General features: G+C 46.0%; 1 protein-coding gene across 6 annotated transcripts in view; it reads right to left on the reverse strand.

The window, feature by feature from the left end:
* Positions 1–17,521, reverse strand: part of Serac1 (serine active site containing 1) — a 36,497-nt gene that overhangs the window by 12,497 nt on the left and 6,479 nt on the right. For 3 of the 6 annotated variants that reach the window (XM_005065916.4, XM_013110218.3, XM_040758138.1), the window contains exons 3-10: positions 15,863–15,899; positions 15,034–15,170; positions 13,504–13,593; positions 12,609–12,740; positions 11,173–11,294; positions 9,215–9,343; positions 6,067–6,180; positions 4,777–4,939 (exon numbers count right to left, since the gene is read on the reverse strand). In XM_005065916.4, coding sequence (XP_005065973.2) covers positions 4,777–4,939; positions 6,067–6,180; positions 9,215–9,343; positions 11,173–11,294; positions 12,609–12,740; positions 13,504–13,593; positions 15,034–15,170; positions 15,863–15,899 — 924 coding nt within the window. The remainder of the gene's footprint in view (positions 1–4,776; positions 4,940–6,066; positions 6,181–9,214; positions 9,344–11,172; positions 11,295–12,608; positions 12,741–13,503; positions 13,594–15,033; positions 15,171–15,862; positions 15,900–17,521) is intronic. The other 3 variants (XM_005065917.4, XM_013110220.3, XM_040758139.1) reach the window with 2 other exon arrangements.

A 17,521-nucleotide genomic window follows, 5' to 3' on the forward strand; every position in this document is an offset into this window, starting at 1 on the left:
CACACACACATACACACGACTTCAAGTATGAACAAGTGCCTGCTTGTACATCACATGTACACAGACACACATACACACACGACTTCAAGTATGAACAAGTGCCTGCTTGTATATCACACGTACACAGACACACATACACACACGACTTCAAGTATGAACAAGTGCTTGCTTGTATATCACACGTATACACACACACATACACACATGACTTCAAGTATGAACAAGTGCCTGCTTATATATCACATGTACACAGACACACATACACACGACTTCAAGTATGAACAAGTGTCTGCTTGTATATCACACGCATACAGACACACATACACACATGACTTCAAGTATAAACAAGTGTCTGCTTGTATATCACACGCATACACACACACATACACACATGACTTCAAGTATGAACAAGTGCCTGCTTGTATATCGCACGCATACACACACACATACACACATGACTTCAACTATGAACAAGTGCCTGCTTGTATATCACATGCACACACACACACATACACACATGACTTCAAGTATGAACAAGTGCCTGCTTGTATATTACATGTACACAGACACACATACACATGACTTCAAGTATGAACAAGTGCCTGCTTGTATATCACACGTATACACACACACATACACACATGACTTCAAGTATAAACAAGTGTCTGCTTGTATATCACACGTACACAGACACACATACACACACGACTTCAAGTATGAACAAGTGCTTGCTTGTATATCACACGTATACACACACACATACACACACGACTTCAAGTATGAACAAGTGCTTGCTTGTATATCACACGTATACACACACACATACACACATGACTTCAAGTATGAACAAGTGCCTGCTTATATATCACACGTACACAGACACACATACACACGACTTCAAGTATGAACAAGTGTCTGCTTGTATATCACACGCATACAGACACACATACACACATGACTTCAAGTATAAACAAGTGCCTGCTTGTATATCACACGCATACACACACACATACACACATGACTTCAAGTATAAACAAGTGCCTGCTTGTATATCACACGCATACACACATACACATACACACATGACTTCAAGTATGAACAAGTGCCTGCTTGTATATCACATGTACACAGACACACATACACATGACTTCAAGTATGAACAAGTGCCTGCTTGTATATCACACATATACACACACATACACACGACTTCAAGTATGAACAAGTGTCTGCTTGTATATCACACGTACACAGACACTCATACACACACGACTTCAAGTATGAACAAGTGCCTGCTTGTATATCACACGCATACAGACACACATATACACACACGACTTCTAGCACAATATGGGCCTTGAAGAGACATTTGGAGTCAAATTTCTGTCCCCTTATGTGCTATGAAACCTCAGTGAAGGTATTTCACAGCTCTGACCATCTTCCAGCCCAGCTGTACCCATCAGCACCTGACATGTATGAGGAACTCGCTCTCTCGTGTCCCCTCCACCCCGCCGCTGGACTGCCCTGTGGAGCAGGGGCACCCCTTCCCTCGGAATGTGGTCCAAACTTCAGTTAATGAGCAAATTAACGCCTGCTGCCATAACACAGGTTTCAGAGTAGTCTGATAGCAACAAAAAGTTTTTTTCTTTGAATTGTTCATTTCTTCTCTCAACTATCTCTTTTTTTGTCTTCTTTGGTCATGAGCCTTGGCCTATAATGCTTGAATCATCTCTCCAGCTCCATTGTATACTTTTTATTTTACGTTACAAATAACGTGTGTGTGTGCGCGTGTGTGATGGTGTGCAGTGTCAAATAACGTGTGTGTGTGTGCGCGCGTGTGTGTGATGGTGTGCAGTGTGATTTGTACTTTGTGTGCATGCATGTGAAGTTGTGGGACAATCTGTGGATTCAGTTCTGTCCTTCAGCCATGTGGGTTCTGTGAGGCTAGGCAGCAAGTATCCTAACCTACTGAGTCACCTCACCAGCCCACTCTGTTGTTCTGCAACGTGTTCAGTGTGCGTCTCTGCACACACCACTTCTGGTTGTGAGAACACTCAATCGATTCTGGCGGTTTTCAAGAATACAGTAACACGTTGTTAGTGGGATGCCCTCCCAGCGTCATGGCTCCTCAACACATCTGCAACAGAGAGCTGCAGGATGACGCTAACAGCTGTCACCTGGGTCTGCTTCTCAATACACAAATTAAAAATCTTACTACAGCTCACACAACAAGCAAGGCTCAAATGCGTGATAAAAATTTCTACTTAAAAAGTCAGGCGTGGGGGGCTGAAGAGATGGCTCAGAGGTTAAGAGCACTGGCTGCTCATCCAGAGGACCGGGGTTCAATTCCCAGCACCCATATGCAGCTCACAACTGTCTGTAACTCTGGTTTCAGGGGATCTGACACCTTCTATACCAATGCAAATAAAATAAAATTAATAAATAGTTTTGAGAAAAAAAAAAGTCAGGCGTGATGGTACACACCTTTGATCCCAGCACTTGGGAGGCAGAGACAAGGGATCTCTGAGTTCAAGGCCAGTCTGGTCTACAGAGTGAGTTTCAGGACAGCCAGGGCTATAACACAAAGAACCCTGTCTCAAAAAACCAAAACCAAACAAAAGCTATTTTTAAAAAAAAGGCTAGGCTGGGTGTTGGTGGTGCACGACTTTAATCCCAGCACTCGGGAGGCAGAGGCAGGAGAATCTCTGTGAGTTAGAGGCCAGCCTGGTCTACAGAGCGAGTTCAAGGACAGCCTCCAAAACAATACAGAGAAACCCTGTCTCGAAAAACCAAAAAAAAAAAAAAGTTATTAAAAAAAAAGTGGTGTCACATGGTTGTGAGTCCAGCTCTCAGTGGGGGAAGGCAGGATATCAGGGTTCAGGGTCGTCCTCAGCTACACAGTGAGTTCAAGGCCAGCCTGGAGGTAGGGAAGGAGAAAGAGGAAATGACTCAATATGAAAGAGGAAGGAAAAATAAAGAATAGCTGTGATACTTTCCAAGAGTTGTAAAATCTCACAGATGTGACAGAGTCATATTTAGTTCTAAAAGGTGAATATTCGGGCCGCTTCATGCTTCTCAGGAAATTTTCTGGTTTCTGAATTTGATTTCATTAAAATTAAAATCTGCTGATGTGGGAGTTGACCCAGGTTCAATTCCCAGCACCCCCAAGTTAGTTCACAACTGTGTGTAATTCCAGTTCCAGTGGATCCGGCACCATCTCCCGGCTTCCATAGCATGAAGCACGCATGTAGTGCAGACTTACATACGGCCAAAATACTCATGCACGCCTTTAGTCTCAGGCAGGGCTAGAGTGAGACCCCATCTTAGAAACAAAAATGACAATAACAACATCTGCTGATCTAAAGACTACCTAAGGGTCGATTCATAGTTTCTAATATGCGTGTGTACAAGAATGAGCATACAAAGGTATATGAGCATGTATCTGCATACTCTCATATATATATGAATATATGTCTATGTATGTGTATGTGTCTGGTTAGGATTTCTATTGCTTCCAAAACACCATGACCCAAAAGCAAGTTAGGGAGGAACGGGCGGGCTTATTTGCCTTACCCGTCCAGATTCATAGTCTATCACTGAAGGGAGTCAGGACAGGAACTCAAGCAGGGCAGGAACCTGGAGGCGGGAGCTGATACAGAAGCCACTGAGGATGCTGCTTCCCCTGGCTTGCTCAGCCTGCGTTCTTATGGAACCCAGGACCATCAGCCCAGCGATGACACTACTCATGATGGGCTGGGCCCTCCCCCATTGATCACTAATCGAGAAAATGCCTCACAGCTGGATCTCGTGGAGGCATTTCCTCAGCTGAGGCTCCTTCCTCCCTGATGACTCTAACTTGTGTCAAGTTAATATGCAAAACCAACCAGTACAACATGTATGTATGTATGCATGCATGCACGAATGTGTGTGTACATATGTATGTATGTTATAAAGGTTTGAATGAATGTCCCCCACAGGCTCACATATTTGAACAGTTGGTGGTTCAGTCTGCGGATATTTAGAACATGTGTCCTTGTTGAAATGCATGTCCCTGGGGACGGGCTTTGGGTGTTCACAGTCTCATTCCACATCAGTTCATGCTCCCTGCTTCATGCTTACGGTTGAGGGTGTGAGCTCTCAGCTTCCTTCTCCTCTGCCATGCCTTCCTGCCACGCTGGACTCTCATCCCTCTGGAACCACACAGATAAACTTTCTTCCTTAAGGTGCCTTGGTCATGATGTTTTATGGCAGCAACAGAAAAGTAACTAATACAGAAGTGTACAAACACACGCACACCACACACACTCACACAGACACACACACCACACACACACAATACATCATATGTATGATATGACAGTTTTCTGGGCCCCCCTAGCCAAAGATGAGACAATTTAGCATTGGTTTAGTAAGTACAGTAATAAATTATAAACTTCAAAAACATCTGAAAGAGTAATCTGTGTGCTCATATTGCTAAAAGGGAGGGAAGGGGAAGAGGGTGAGCAGGGAGGATGGCAGGTGTGTGTCTCCTCACAGGTGGCTCGTAGGTTGCAGAGGAAATGAATCAGTTCTACAATGGGTCTGTTTTCTGTCTGCCTCCTGGTTAACTAAATCACATCAACAATTTCAACAATCTTCATGCCAAAGTGTGCTCGCCATGATGGCTCTCTGTGCTAAGCCCTCAGTGTGGAACAAGAAAACCCCAAGAGTGTTGAGTCTGTTGGAGAATGGATGTAGCATGAGCTAAGGTACTGGAGAACATGCACACAAGGCTATTACCTGAGCGGACAATCGCAGGGTGAAGACGCTCGTTCAAGGCCATGTTTCCAATGATCCTCATGATGCTTCTCTGGACTGTGGGGCAGTCCTTGTGAAGCCGGAAGAGCCTCTGCAGCAGCTGCAAGCCCCCGCCTGCTTCAATGTGGTCACAGTGTGAGGGGATCTAGCACAAGTTAACAGAGCTCCCGTTACACTGCACCACTCACGCCTCAAGGGTGAGTTCCCACACCCTGCCTGCCCTGCGCTGCAGGGCTGCAGCCCCTCTTACGCCCTCCTGGTTTCCACTCCACAGGTGGGAATCAAAGGTGATTAGCTACAGCCACGGTTCCCATCAGGTCCATCAGGTCACAGTGGCAAGCTCAGAACCTGGAGGACGGTGCTTCTGCAGATGAGGGCGGGTCCTTTACACTACGCTGCCATTTGGGTGGCAAATGCAAATTCTGGCATCCACACCATATCTGCTTAGTTCAGACATCATCGGCAACTGGACACTGTGCCTGGCATGTTCCCCAGGTGATGTCATACTTCACTTGTGGGTACCACTAGGCTTTTTGCACCCCCCCTTCTCTTAAATCCAACTATAGCTGGGCAGGCTAGCATACAGCTACACAGGGATACATAGCAAAACCCTGTCTAATAAATAAGCAAACTGCAATTACCACAACGCCAAAATGCCTAGAAATTACTAGTACTGATAACTTAGCTGCACAGCAATCTGATATTTCCCTTTCTTCTCTGACTGATACCTTATGGAAATTAACTATCTGACACTACGTGTACAGCGATCTGGGAGAAGCAGCACAAATCAAAGACAAATGTCACGCTAGAGCAGGGGCTGCCTCCTTCATGTGCGATTAAGAGTTGTTTAAAACATGGAACAGGGCACTAGAGAGATGGCCCAGTGGCTAAGAGCACTGGCTGCTGTTCCTACAGAGGACCCAGGTTCAATTCCCAGCACCTGCATGGTGGTTCATCATTATAACTCCAGTTCCAGGGGATCCAAGGCCCTTTGCTGGCCTCCGAGAACATCAGGCACGCATGCAGTACACAGACAAAACATCCACACACAAAATTAATACAATAAAACCTTTTTGAAAGTCATGTACTGGTGCTAAGTCATTCTTATTAATTCTAACAGTTAACAGTGGAATGTTAAAAGGAGAGTATCTTTAGTAACCCTGAGAATTTCATACCTGCATACAATGTATTTTGATCATATTCACTGCTTACTCCTCCTCATTTCCCCCCTCTCACAAAATATGGAGAGCCATATTTTGGAATGCAAGTTACCTCTGAATGCTTTACTATAGCTTCTAGGCAGAACATCTCCACTGTGGCTGAGGGAACTTCACCAAAGCTTTCGGCATATGGAAGTCCATTTCCTCCAAAGCACCAGAGTCCTCCCTGGTGTTAAGACAAAGTATTTACGCCGGGCGTTGGTGGCGCACGCCTTTAATCCCAGCACTCGGGAGGCAGAGGCAGGCGGGTCTCTGTGAGTTAGAGGCCACCCTGGTCTACAAAGTGAGTTCCAGGACAGCCTCCAAAGCCACAGAGAAACCCTGTCTCGAAAAACCAAAAAAAAAAAAAAAAAAAAAAAGACAAAGTATTTACATCTGTGTAATAGATACAAGTTAGCGATTTCAAACATGCAAGTGTGTGACATATTCAGATTAGGAATTTCAAATAAGTAAATGCCTCAAGATACTCTGGAAACTTAAAGGGAATGTTATGCAAACTTCTACTGCTTTCTAGAATAGAGAACACATCAGGCAATTCCCAGGACAATTTTAACATCCTTTCTCCTCTTTACTTCTGACCTCTCCTGGCAAAGTCAATTCTTTGTCCACTGGTCAGAGTGTTCTGACGTCATTTCCTTCAGCAGTTACTAATTCATACAGATTAGGGTAGTGAAGTCAACTAAAAACCTAATAATAAAAAAAATTTTCATGGAAAGACATTACCAAACAAAAATATTAAAAACATGGTGGTCTTTAATTCTTCCCAGTTGAAAGTGAAACTCACGTGAGAGAGTAAGTGTACTTAGGGGGTTGGGGAGACAGCTCCGTGGGTAAAGCGATTGTGTACAAGCACGAGGAACCAAGTTCAGACCCCCAGCACCCACAAAATCAGGTAGGGAGTGCAGATCTGTTACCTCAACTCTGGGTCTGGGAGGAAGAGCACACTCCAGTTCCCAGCAGTTCGCTGGCTAACCAATCTAGCTGAACTGGCAAGCTGCAGATTCAACAAGACACTCTGTCTCAAAAACTAAGGTGCAAAGAACTAGCCAGAGATCCCTGATGCTGACCCCTGTACACACACACACACACACACACACACACACACACACACACACACGCACGCACGCACGCACGCACGCACGCACCCACACACACACATGTTCAATCAGAAAACGAAGCGTCGCAAGTACTACTAGATACTAAGTACTGTGACCAGGATCCAGAGTGGTGCTGACAGCTGCAAGCCGGTCTTTGCCCTCTGACCTGTGTAAAGAACTCCATCAGCTTTCATGCCTTTGGCCACTGGACAGGCTTTTTGCATCCTGCAACTGTCTACTCTGCTACCCTCGCTTCCGACCTGAAGGCAACCATGTTAGTAAACAGTCCATGCATGCCTTCCACAGAGACCATACAGGGCTTCCTTTAACATGTAGAGGAAGTCTCTGGGCAGTTTTAAGCAGGACAAGGCAGTTCTTACTAAGGTTTGTAACATCACTCTGGCTACACTGACAAGATGAGCTAAAAGCTCAGGCATCTAGGAAAAAGTCTAAAATGTTTCAAATGTTGTTAGACACACACAAGCTCTAAGGGGGAAAAAGAAATGACGAGAAACCCTGGGTGCTAGAACTGGAGACAACATAGAGCCTAGGAGGTTCAGTGTAGACTGCCTTCTTAGGCGTTTCTTGGGGGCTACAGCTGAGACTTCCATCGAAAGCAAGGACTTGGAATGTCGTCTAAGAGGCGATGGGAGAAACTGCCGTGAGGAGTGGAAGAAGGGAACCAAGCCCACAGGCAGCCTCCACTCTGCATTCTGCTTCGGGTAAAGCCCTGGCCCCAGCCTTCGGTGAGAAACCCCAACTTAAAACTAACAAAATGTCTTACCCAGCAGACTCAGATCCATCAGGGTCCTTGAGCAGTCTCAAAGGGTCTGGGTATGAGGCAGTCACGTGACAGCTGTTTCTTAGCAGCTGTGCTCCTGATGTTCACAAAGCCCAGCTGTGGTTAAATGTTCTTAAAGCTACAGACAGGCACCATGGCATCTGCCCACACATGTGCACTAACAAAGGGACTGCATCCCTCCTCTTTATACGCTTTTCTAGAGGACCATGGGAATACACTCCATAAAGGGGAGAGCTTGTCACCATGATGTAGAAGGGAAGGGTCGCCTTATACCATGAATATGCCACTAACCTTATGAATCATAAAAACTTCTTTAAAACCCACAACACAGAGCCAGCCCCCTGTGTTATGACTGCCTCTGCCCATTCCTGACACACACAGTCTTTTGTGCTGGTCCATAGAATTCCTTCCTTCAAGAGGGAAGACACCAAGAGACCTTCAAGGAGAGAGAAAAGACCCTGCTGTGTGGGGACAAATCTAACATCCACAGCGCTTGGAGCTCACTAGAAACAGTTCATACAGAGTGAGGCTGCATGCAGTCCAAAGCCACAACCAAGGAAAGGCACCATCACCAGCTAAAAAACAGCACAAGCAGAATCAACACCCTAAAAGGGAACAGATACAAGAATCCGGAAGAGATTTTAAAACCACTGAGGAAGTAAAAGAAGCAGCAGAAGCCAACACCGTGGAGAAGACTCGTGAGAGCAGGTGGCTGTAGAACAGACTCAGTGTGTGCCCACGGCAATGGCCAGCAGTGCCGGCAGCTGTATACATGAAGACTGAGCAGGAGCACGATCACTAGGCTGCAAGTTAAGCAACCGAAATAAAGACAAGAGGTAAGGGCTGTATCAGGGGAAGGCAGGTTTGATCGGCTAAATTCAAGATTCTTGCTATGCTCCAAGGAGAGGAGGCTGGATAATCAAATCTAGATTCACGTTAGAACACAGGCCTAGATGTATCAACTCAAATGCTGAGAATCAAACCCTAACCCTGGAGCACGCTTGGCCGGCGCTGTCACTGAGCTGTGCCCCAGTCCTGACTCTGGACACTAAGTGTGCAACACCAGAGGTTGAGCCTACAACACAATAAACGAGCTCACAAGCTAAGGATCCCTGTAGCCCAAAACTTTCTTATACACGTCTATGTTTATCATTCTGTGATTCCCAACAACACGCAGCCCAGTGCACAGCAAAGAGTCCACAGCTGGTCAATCGAACTGAGGTTCCTAACGATAGCCCCAGCATAGTGTCTTAGAGAAGGGTGAGTGCTCAAACCATTTGCTGAAAAAGATAGAAACCAACCTTCTGCGCGGCCAGGCTTTGGCTGCTCTCACTGAGAGCCAAGGATGTAAAATACTGGAGACACTCATCGAGCTCAGTCTGAGGTAGAGAAGCCAGCAAACGCCTGAGTTCCTCTTCAGTGGAGGAATCCTGAAGTAAAAGGCAAAGACATAGTCTTCAGACACTAGCCCAACAACCGAGTGTACCAAAGAGAACACCCGGAGAGTCAGAGACAAGACAGTAAGAACAGGATGGACAGTGCTTGCGATCTGGAGAGTACTCAGCCACGAAGGCGGAGGCACACACTCATTCGTTCGGGTTCTACACTCACATGCCTGCTGCCACAGTTAAAGACCTATTTCAAGGGCTGGAATGACGTCTTAATAATTCAGAACACTAGCTACTTTTGCAGAGGATATGGGTCTGGTTCCGGCACCCACACGATGGCTCACAACCACCTGCTACTCCATGTCAGGAGCCTGGGTGCCCTCTTCTGCCTCTATGGACACCTAGCATGCATGTAGTGTATGTACATACATGCAGGCCCCACACATACCTACAAAATAAAACCTTAAAAATAAACAAGCAGGGGGCTGGAGAGATGGCTCAGATGTTAAGAGCACTGACTGCTCTTCCAGGGTTTCTGAGTTCAATTCCCAGCAACCACATGGTGGCTCACAAACACCTATAATTCAGTCTGGTGTGCTCTTCTGGCATATAGACAAAACACTGTATATGTAATAAATAAATAAATCTTTTAAAAAAAATAAATAAACAAGCAGAAAAAGGAACTGTTACAAATTGTAACTCAATTTTTACCTTAGGGACTTCTTGATATCTTGACTCAAAATGAGTTATACCCTTAATAATTAAAGATATCATTAAGCCTGGAGTTTGTTAAGATTTCATTTTTGTGATAATTATATATTCACTTTTCTATTTTTCAAATTACTGTTTACATCAAAGTTTCAGTTTTGTTTTCTTACCTAAGGAAAGTGCTGAAGATGCCTGCAGTTCAGCATGCTTCTGGCCATGGTTCTCACCAGGGGCATTTTTTTTTTTAAAGATTTTGTTATGTGCATTGGTATTTTGCCTGCATGTATGTCTCTGTAAGGGTATTGAATCCCCTCAAACTGGAGTGACAGGCAACTGTGAGCCGCCATGTGGGTGCTGGGAATTGAACTCAGTCAGTGATCTTAACCACTGAGCCATCTCTCCTGCCCCACCAAGAGTATTTTTAAGCCCCAAGACATATTTAGCAATGTCTGGAGACAATTTTCTTTGTTACAACTTGGGGGGCTCCTTGCATCTCCAAAGCAGGGTCCAGGAATACTGCCAAATACCCTGAGGTACCCAGAACAGCCTCCTTGGACACTGTTTGATCTAAGATGTCAAGAGCGCTCGGGATGAGGACTATCTTGTCTGTAAACAACAAAGCAGCTGGAGAGATGACTTGACAGGTAACAGCATGCGTAGCTTTTGCAGAGGACCCAAGTTCGGTTCCCAGCACCCATTGGTGGTTTACAACCACCGGTCACTCCAGCTTCTGGGGATCTGTTGCCCCCTTCTGACCTCCCTAGACACTTGTATTCACATGCGCATACTCACTTGAATCTAGGTACACAGACATAGTTAAAAATAAAATAAACCTTGAAACAAAACAATCCCAGCACTCAGGAGGCAGAGGCAGCTGACCTGATGTACAGAGAGTTCTCAACAGCCAGTACAACACAGAGAAACCCTATCTTGAAAAAACAACAACAACAAAAAACTGACTACGAGGCACCCTCTCTTGGGTGCTGACATCTTGTAGAGTCACCTAGCAGAACAGACTCTCTGTCCCAGCCCCGCGGAAACTAAGATCTCAGCTCTGCGCCCAGTTCACGCGTTCTCCCCAGACAGGCACCAGCTCTGTTTATTTGCCCCACGCTACAACAGGCATTCAGCCTTTTCCTCCCTAGACTACTATGCTTGCTTACTTCTTTTAAAGATGGCAAAGGAGGGGGTGGGAGAAAAAAGCGACGGTCACTTTCTTTGCTTCGTGCCAAACCAATAAGGGTCCTTGGGTCACAGGCTTGAGCAATTATCCTGTACTGGTAGTCTGTTAGGAAAATACAGTTTTCGTTAACATCAAGATTAACTCGAAGTTATCACAAGACAAAATAAAAAGTTATTCAAGAGTACCCCAATTCTTAAACTGTTCTACAATTTACTAGCCCCAAATTTCCGAAGTATTTTTCACAACTCAGATGCACCTATAGTACCGGGAAGCTCAACACCCAGTACGGCTCAGTTACCACACACCCAGGAAGCTCAATGCCCAACTGGCTAAGTTTGCATCAATCACACAATTCTCCTCAACACTCCCAGTCATGCTCTGAGTAACTTTTTTTTGTTTGTTTTTTTGGTTTTTTTGGTTTTTACGAGACAGGGTTTCTCTGTATTGTTTTGGAGGCCATCGGTCTAGCCCGGCCTCGAACTCACAGAGATCCTCCTGCCTCTGCCTCCCGAGTGCTGGGATTAAAGGCGTGCACCACCACCGCCCAGCCTGACTTTTTTAATTTTTTTAAAAACCTAAAGTTCAGGGGCTGGAGAGATGGCTCAGCGGTTAAGAGCGCTGGCTGCTTTCCCAGAGGTCCTGAGTTCAATTCCCAGCAACTACATGGTGGCTCACAACCATCTGTGATGAGATCTGTGACCTCTTCTGGCATGCAGGCAGAACATTGCATAATTAAATAAATAAATTTTTAAAAATCTGAAGTTCAGAATAATAGTGGTGGTGCACACCTTTAATCCTAGCACTCCGGAGGCACAGGCAGGTGGATCTCTGTGAGTTTGAGGACAGTCTGGTCTACATCCTGAGTTCCAGGACAGCTAGGGCTACACAAAAATCCTGTCCTGAAAAAACAAAATAAAAAAGTTCCAAAAAAAAAAATCTGAAGTTCAAATATGAAAACTGGTAACTCAGGATGAGGTGTTTCTCTCGGTGAACTAGTATAACCTTGTTCTGGTGGAACATGCTCCAGTTTGAGAGATGCCCTTACCAAATGCACTTGGACTGCCAGATCAGTTTGAGAGATGCCCTTACCAAATGCACTTGGACTGCCAGATCAGTTTGAGAGATGCCCTTACCAAATGCACTTGGACTGCCAGATCAGTTTGAGAGATGCCCTTACCAAATGCACTTGGACTGCCAGATCAGTTTGAGAGATGCCCTTACCAAATGCACTTGGACTGCCAGGGCAGCAGGTTTTCCGGTTTAGCATGGAGTTATTCTCAGGTGTTTGGGAGAGAGACTGTGTGTGTATCTCCATAGCAAGACTGCCAGACTCGTTTTCCTTCCTCAGCCCCATTCCCCTTCTCTCTTATAGCAGAAAACAAGAGGGGGCTAACCCACGATCCGGGTCCGCATTACCGTGCCAGTGGTGGGCCTCTGACATTTCCCGCACAGCCTCCAGCCTCGAAGCTTTAGTATCCTCCCGGCTCTTCCTTAAAAGCAGCCACACTGCACAGTCATGGTCTTCTATGTCAACCGTGCTGAAAGAGTCTACAAAAAGAACACGACAGACAAGAGACACGGCAAACAAACAGTGAAGGCGGCACCTGTACACCTGCATGGTGCATGCATGCTGTGTGTCTGCGTGTACACTACATGCATCTAATATCCCCGAATCAGAATCGAAGCAGCTTGCCAAGCCTGCTGGGCTGCTGTCCAGAAAGCCCCGTGACCCTCCTGTCTCTGCCTCCCAAGCACTGAGACCACAGGCATGTACTTCACTTACTGGCTTTTTATGGAGGTTCTGGGTTACGATCCTCACACATAAAGGGCAAGCACTTTACTGATTGAGACATCTTCCCAGCTCCAAAATCTCTTTATATTCACTGTTATGTCAGACAATAACTTGTAATAGAGAGCTAAATGCAGATGCAGATGATGACCAAATGTTTGATCCAAGTATGACATGTATACTTTTAATATTCAATGCTACCTTTTTTTTTTTTTTTTTTTTTTTTTGGTTTTTTGAGACAGGGTTTCTCTATATTGTTTTGGAGGCCGTCCTGGAACTAGCTCTTCTATACCAAGCTGGTCTCGAACTCACAGAGATCCGCCTGCCTCTGCCTCCCAAGTGCTGGGATTAAAGGCGTGTGCCACCACCGCCCGGCTCAATGCTATCTTTTATGTGGTCATTTTTAGTCTTTGATTGGCTGTTCACACAACTTCCAGACCAGTGATAAGCGTACCAGACCAGTGATGAGGACTCATGTCTACACGTACCAGACCAGTGATGAGGACTCGTGTCTACACGTACCAGAAAAGGGGCTTCGCAGTACCCTGGCTGATGCTGCCAACATTTTCCTTACTGCTTTGTGAAGTTCTTTTCTTGCCTGCCAAGCAAGCCCTAAAATGATGGCAGCAAGTAAGACCAAGTGTGCACTTTCGATATCACGCCCCAATACTTCAAAAAGAAATACATAAACCAGGCTCCAAAGTTAATCATAAAGAACATAAAACAAAACCTCTTATTGTCGCTATTAAATGCAAGCATTTGTTATGGGAGCACAGAATGCTCTGGACTCTAGAACAAGATCAAGGAGAAAGTAAAAACAGAATGAGAAGAGCAACTACAGAAATCCTGAATAACAGAAGCTAATATTCAGAAGAACGTTCCTTGTCAATAGCCGACCGAGAACTAAAGCTGGAAAATGCTTTAAGAATGAGGTTGAGCCTCGCCAGACAGGTGACTATCAGAGGTGGTGACAGTGTACACAACCCAAACTGTAAGGAGCCCTAAGGGATGCTCAAGTCCAACAAGCAGTGCAATAAAGATGGCGTGGTGATTACAGTTCAGAAGGAGCAGGGAAGCCAATCCCACGCAGGGACTGTCACCTGCTCATGGGGACATGAGGGCTGGTATCTAGGACAGAGAGCTTCAAAGCAGCGTGGGTGGGGGCTCACCAGGCTGCCCAGAGCTGAGGAGAAGACACCTCAGAGCTAGACTCTCACATCTATCAAGTAACCAAGAGGCCTGCAAGCAACCTCGACATTGAGAAGGGGATGTCCTAACTAGCATCGACAGACCGCTCAGGCTTGGTCACAGATGGCAGCAATAAATAAGTTGAATTCATATTTCTCAATCTGCCAAATGAATTTGATGGCATGAGTCACCCCCTACAGCATGACAGTCTCTGAGGTAAATGTCAAAACAAGCATTTGCACTTGTCAAACTGAATTGATGGCCCCCCTGAAGAAGGAACTCAGGATCAGACACAAGGGCTCTGGCCAGCTCTTACCCTGTTCTAAAGGAGCTAAAGACTTGGGGAGACACAGAAGTCCCAATGTGGCCATTAGCTCATGCCTGCTGGGGTGGCTTCAACAAGAGTGGCCCCCATAAGCTCATACGTTTGAATGCTTAGTCAGCAGGGTATGGAACTGTTGGATAGGATTAGAAGAATTAGGAGGTGTGGCCTTGTTGGAGGAAGTGAGTCACTGGAGGTCTCAAAAGCCCATGCATACCCAGCCTCCCACCTGGGTACGGATCAGGGTGTACTCTTGGCTACTGCTCCAGCACCTGCCTGCACCCCGCCATGCTCCCTGCCCGATCATAAAGGACTAAACCTCTAAAACTGTAAGCCCCCAGCTAGATACTTCCTTCTGTAAGTGTTGTCTTGGTCATGGTCTGTCTTCAGAGCAATCCAAGTGACTGAGACACGTAGGAACCTGTCTCACACGGGCTCTGCGGACTCTCCCGGAAGGCTCAGGCTGCCCTGCCAGACCCATTTTTACGTTCAACAACTAGCCTCTATTTTAGAAAGATGAGTTAACTCACCACAAAACTTACCGTGACTTTCTACCTTGTCTGCAGGGACTGTGTGCACATAGATGTAAGACTTCATTTTCTCTCTTTCTACCACCTGAGTGTCTAATGTTACAGACTTCTTCAGGGCCAGAACTTCGTATGTAAGAAATAAAGAACCCCTAAAAAAGAAGTTCCTACAAATCAAGATCTGAACATGACCCACGAGCTTTTCATAGTGAACTGTCTTCTATTTTACTAGCAAACATGGGATACAGTAAAACACACAAGTGTCATTTTACATGTGAGCGCACACACAGATGTACATATGTGTACACATTCATCTCGGGTTCAAACATCAGTGAGTGGCTGCGTGATTACGTCCACGGAAGACACAGAGGACAGCAGCCCCAAGGCTAACAGTGTGCTCGCTCATTCTTTCACAGCCGACCCGTGGCAATAACCCAATCGTCCTTGCTTTTCATCGCGTGTCTGCTACCTGTGTGCACGCCCTAAAGCAACAGTGCTGCTTGGCTTTGTGGGAACGGACGAGGCTACATGTGTTCTTTTGTTCAGCCTTGTGTGTGTGTGAGTCACCCACACTCGTCTGTACACAGTCCCCTCACGACATAGTACACTTACCACAACTCACCTACCCACTCTCCTACAATGGACACTTAGGGCACTTTTAGTTTAAATCTACGACATGCGATGCCACTGCACATTTTATAACTGTGTACACATGTGTTCTTCTACAGGGGCATGCTCAACCTTCTGACATCCCACATCCGTGGCTATGCCATGCTAACAGTCGCTTCTGCTAAGATTTCCAACTGTGGTATCATGAAGCCATTAGCTGCTCACTGATACTTACCCTAAAATGAGGGATCCAGTGAGTCTTATTATATTCCCTTCAAAAAGAAAGAGGAAAAATCAACATGATTTCATTTTTGAAAGTATGAAAAGAAATGGGCAATAGTGCAAACCTTTTGTGTATAACTGGGCCAAAAGTTAATTTTTGTTGTATAGGTCATCTATTACATTGTGTATTATATGTATTATCAGCTGCTATAATGCATGGTGGCACCAAGTACCATATGGTTGACGCTTATGGCTCCCACACTCATCCTCCAAGCTCCTGCTGTACCCCAAACCAAGTCACAAGGAATCCAGATCCCTGTGCCACCGCTACATATCCCGGACCACAGACTTCCGCTGAGTGTGACCCAGGAGGGTCTTCTGCTAGAGGCAAGGTGGGCCCACCAAGGGTCCCAGCCTCCACACAGGGATTGGCCGTCAAGTGGGGACAATAAACTGACTTCCCCCTCAAGTATTCACTGTGTATTTGGTGTCTTAAGCACCACAGAGCACATGGCCCCATTTAAATATAGGCAACAAGATTATAAGCTCTTATTTGGACCTTGGAAACATTTTTAAAATGTATTTTTATTGGCAAACAGTCAAATTTTATTGGCAGACAGTTGCCTACTCAATACACAGCCATTCCAAAATATTCAAACCCTAGACTGCTGAGCAGGAAGTTGGCCATGCACTCACTCTACTTAAGTCAGACACATGGAGATCTAGAAAGGAGGCTCTCCCCCACAAACTCATGGGCCTTTACAAGAACGGGAATGAGAAGGTCTGCAGTGGTAAGACACGGAACTTCCTGACTGTGCGACTCTCTGGGACAGTTCTCACTCCAAGATGGCCTCCTGGTGGCCTCCTCTGGCCCTCACCATGAAGATTCGGGGAGCAGCCAGTATTCTCTTCTCTAATGCTGCCAACTGTGGTTTCTTACTGACCTTTGAGTGTGCCTGTCAATGCTGGACATCATACAGTGTGCCTCTCAACGCTAGGTGTCACACACAGGGTCTTGCGCGTGTTGGACACATGCTCTTCTCCTGCGCTACATCCCCAGCCTCCTAGAATGTTTCCTTTCAATCTCCCTGGCCATCCTCCCTTTTCTCCCCCCACTAAAGGTAAACACAATACTCTGAAGTTTGCTATTCTGGGAATACTGAGCGAAGGAAGCAAAGGCTTTCTTCTCTGCTCCTGCTTATTTTCCTATTTAAAATTCAGAATCAGAAGTCCCTACATTAAAAAAATCTACTGCAAAAATAGGTAGGTGCACGCATGTGCGTGTGCGCGTGTGCATGCTTCTCTCATGCACAGGTGCCCATGTCTATGCATGGTGCACGGAGGCCATGGGAGGACATCTATTCTTCTCTCCACTCTGCTTTACTCCGCTGAGACAGGTTCTCTCACAGAGCTGGAGCTTGGCCGGCAGCCAGAATCCCCAGTGACGTTACCTCTGTCCCGCACTCCCCAGCGCCGGGTTACAGGTGCGTGCACACACCAGCTGTTTACTTTCATGGCTCTGGGATCCGAGTTTGGGGTCTCATGCTTGCAGAGCAACCGTTCTCATGCACTGAACCACCTTGCCAGCCCAGCAGGCATTTTTATTTAGGTCTGTTGGGGAGACGGGGTCTGACTGTGTGATCCTGCTGGCCCTACACTCACAGAGCTCCAT

This window comes from Mesocricetus auratus, unplaced genomic scaffold (genome assembly GCF_017639785.1).
Source record: "Mesocricetus auratus isolate SY011 unplaced genomic scaffold, BCM_Maur_2.0 Super-Scaffold_100018, whole genome shotgun sequence".
Taxonomy (NCBI): domain Eukaryota; kingdom Metazoa; phylum Chordata; class Mammalia; order Rodentia; family Cricetidae; genus Mesocricetus; species Mesocricetus auratus.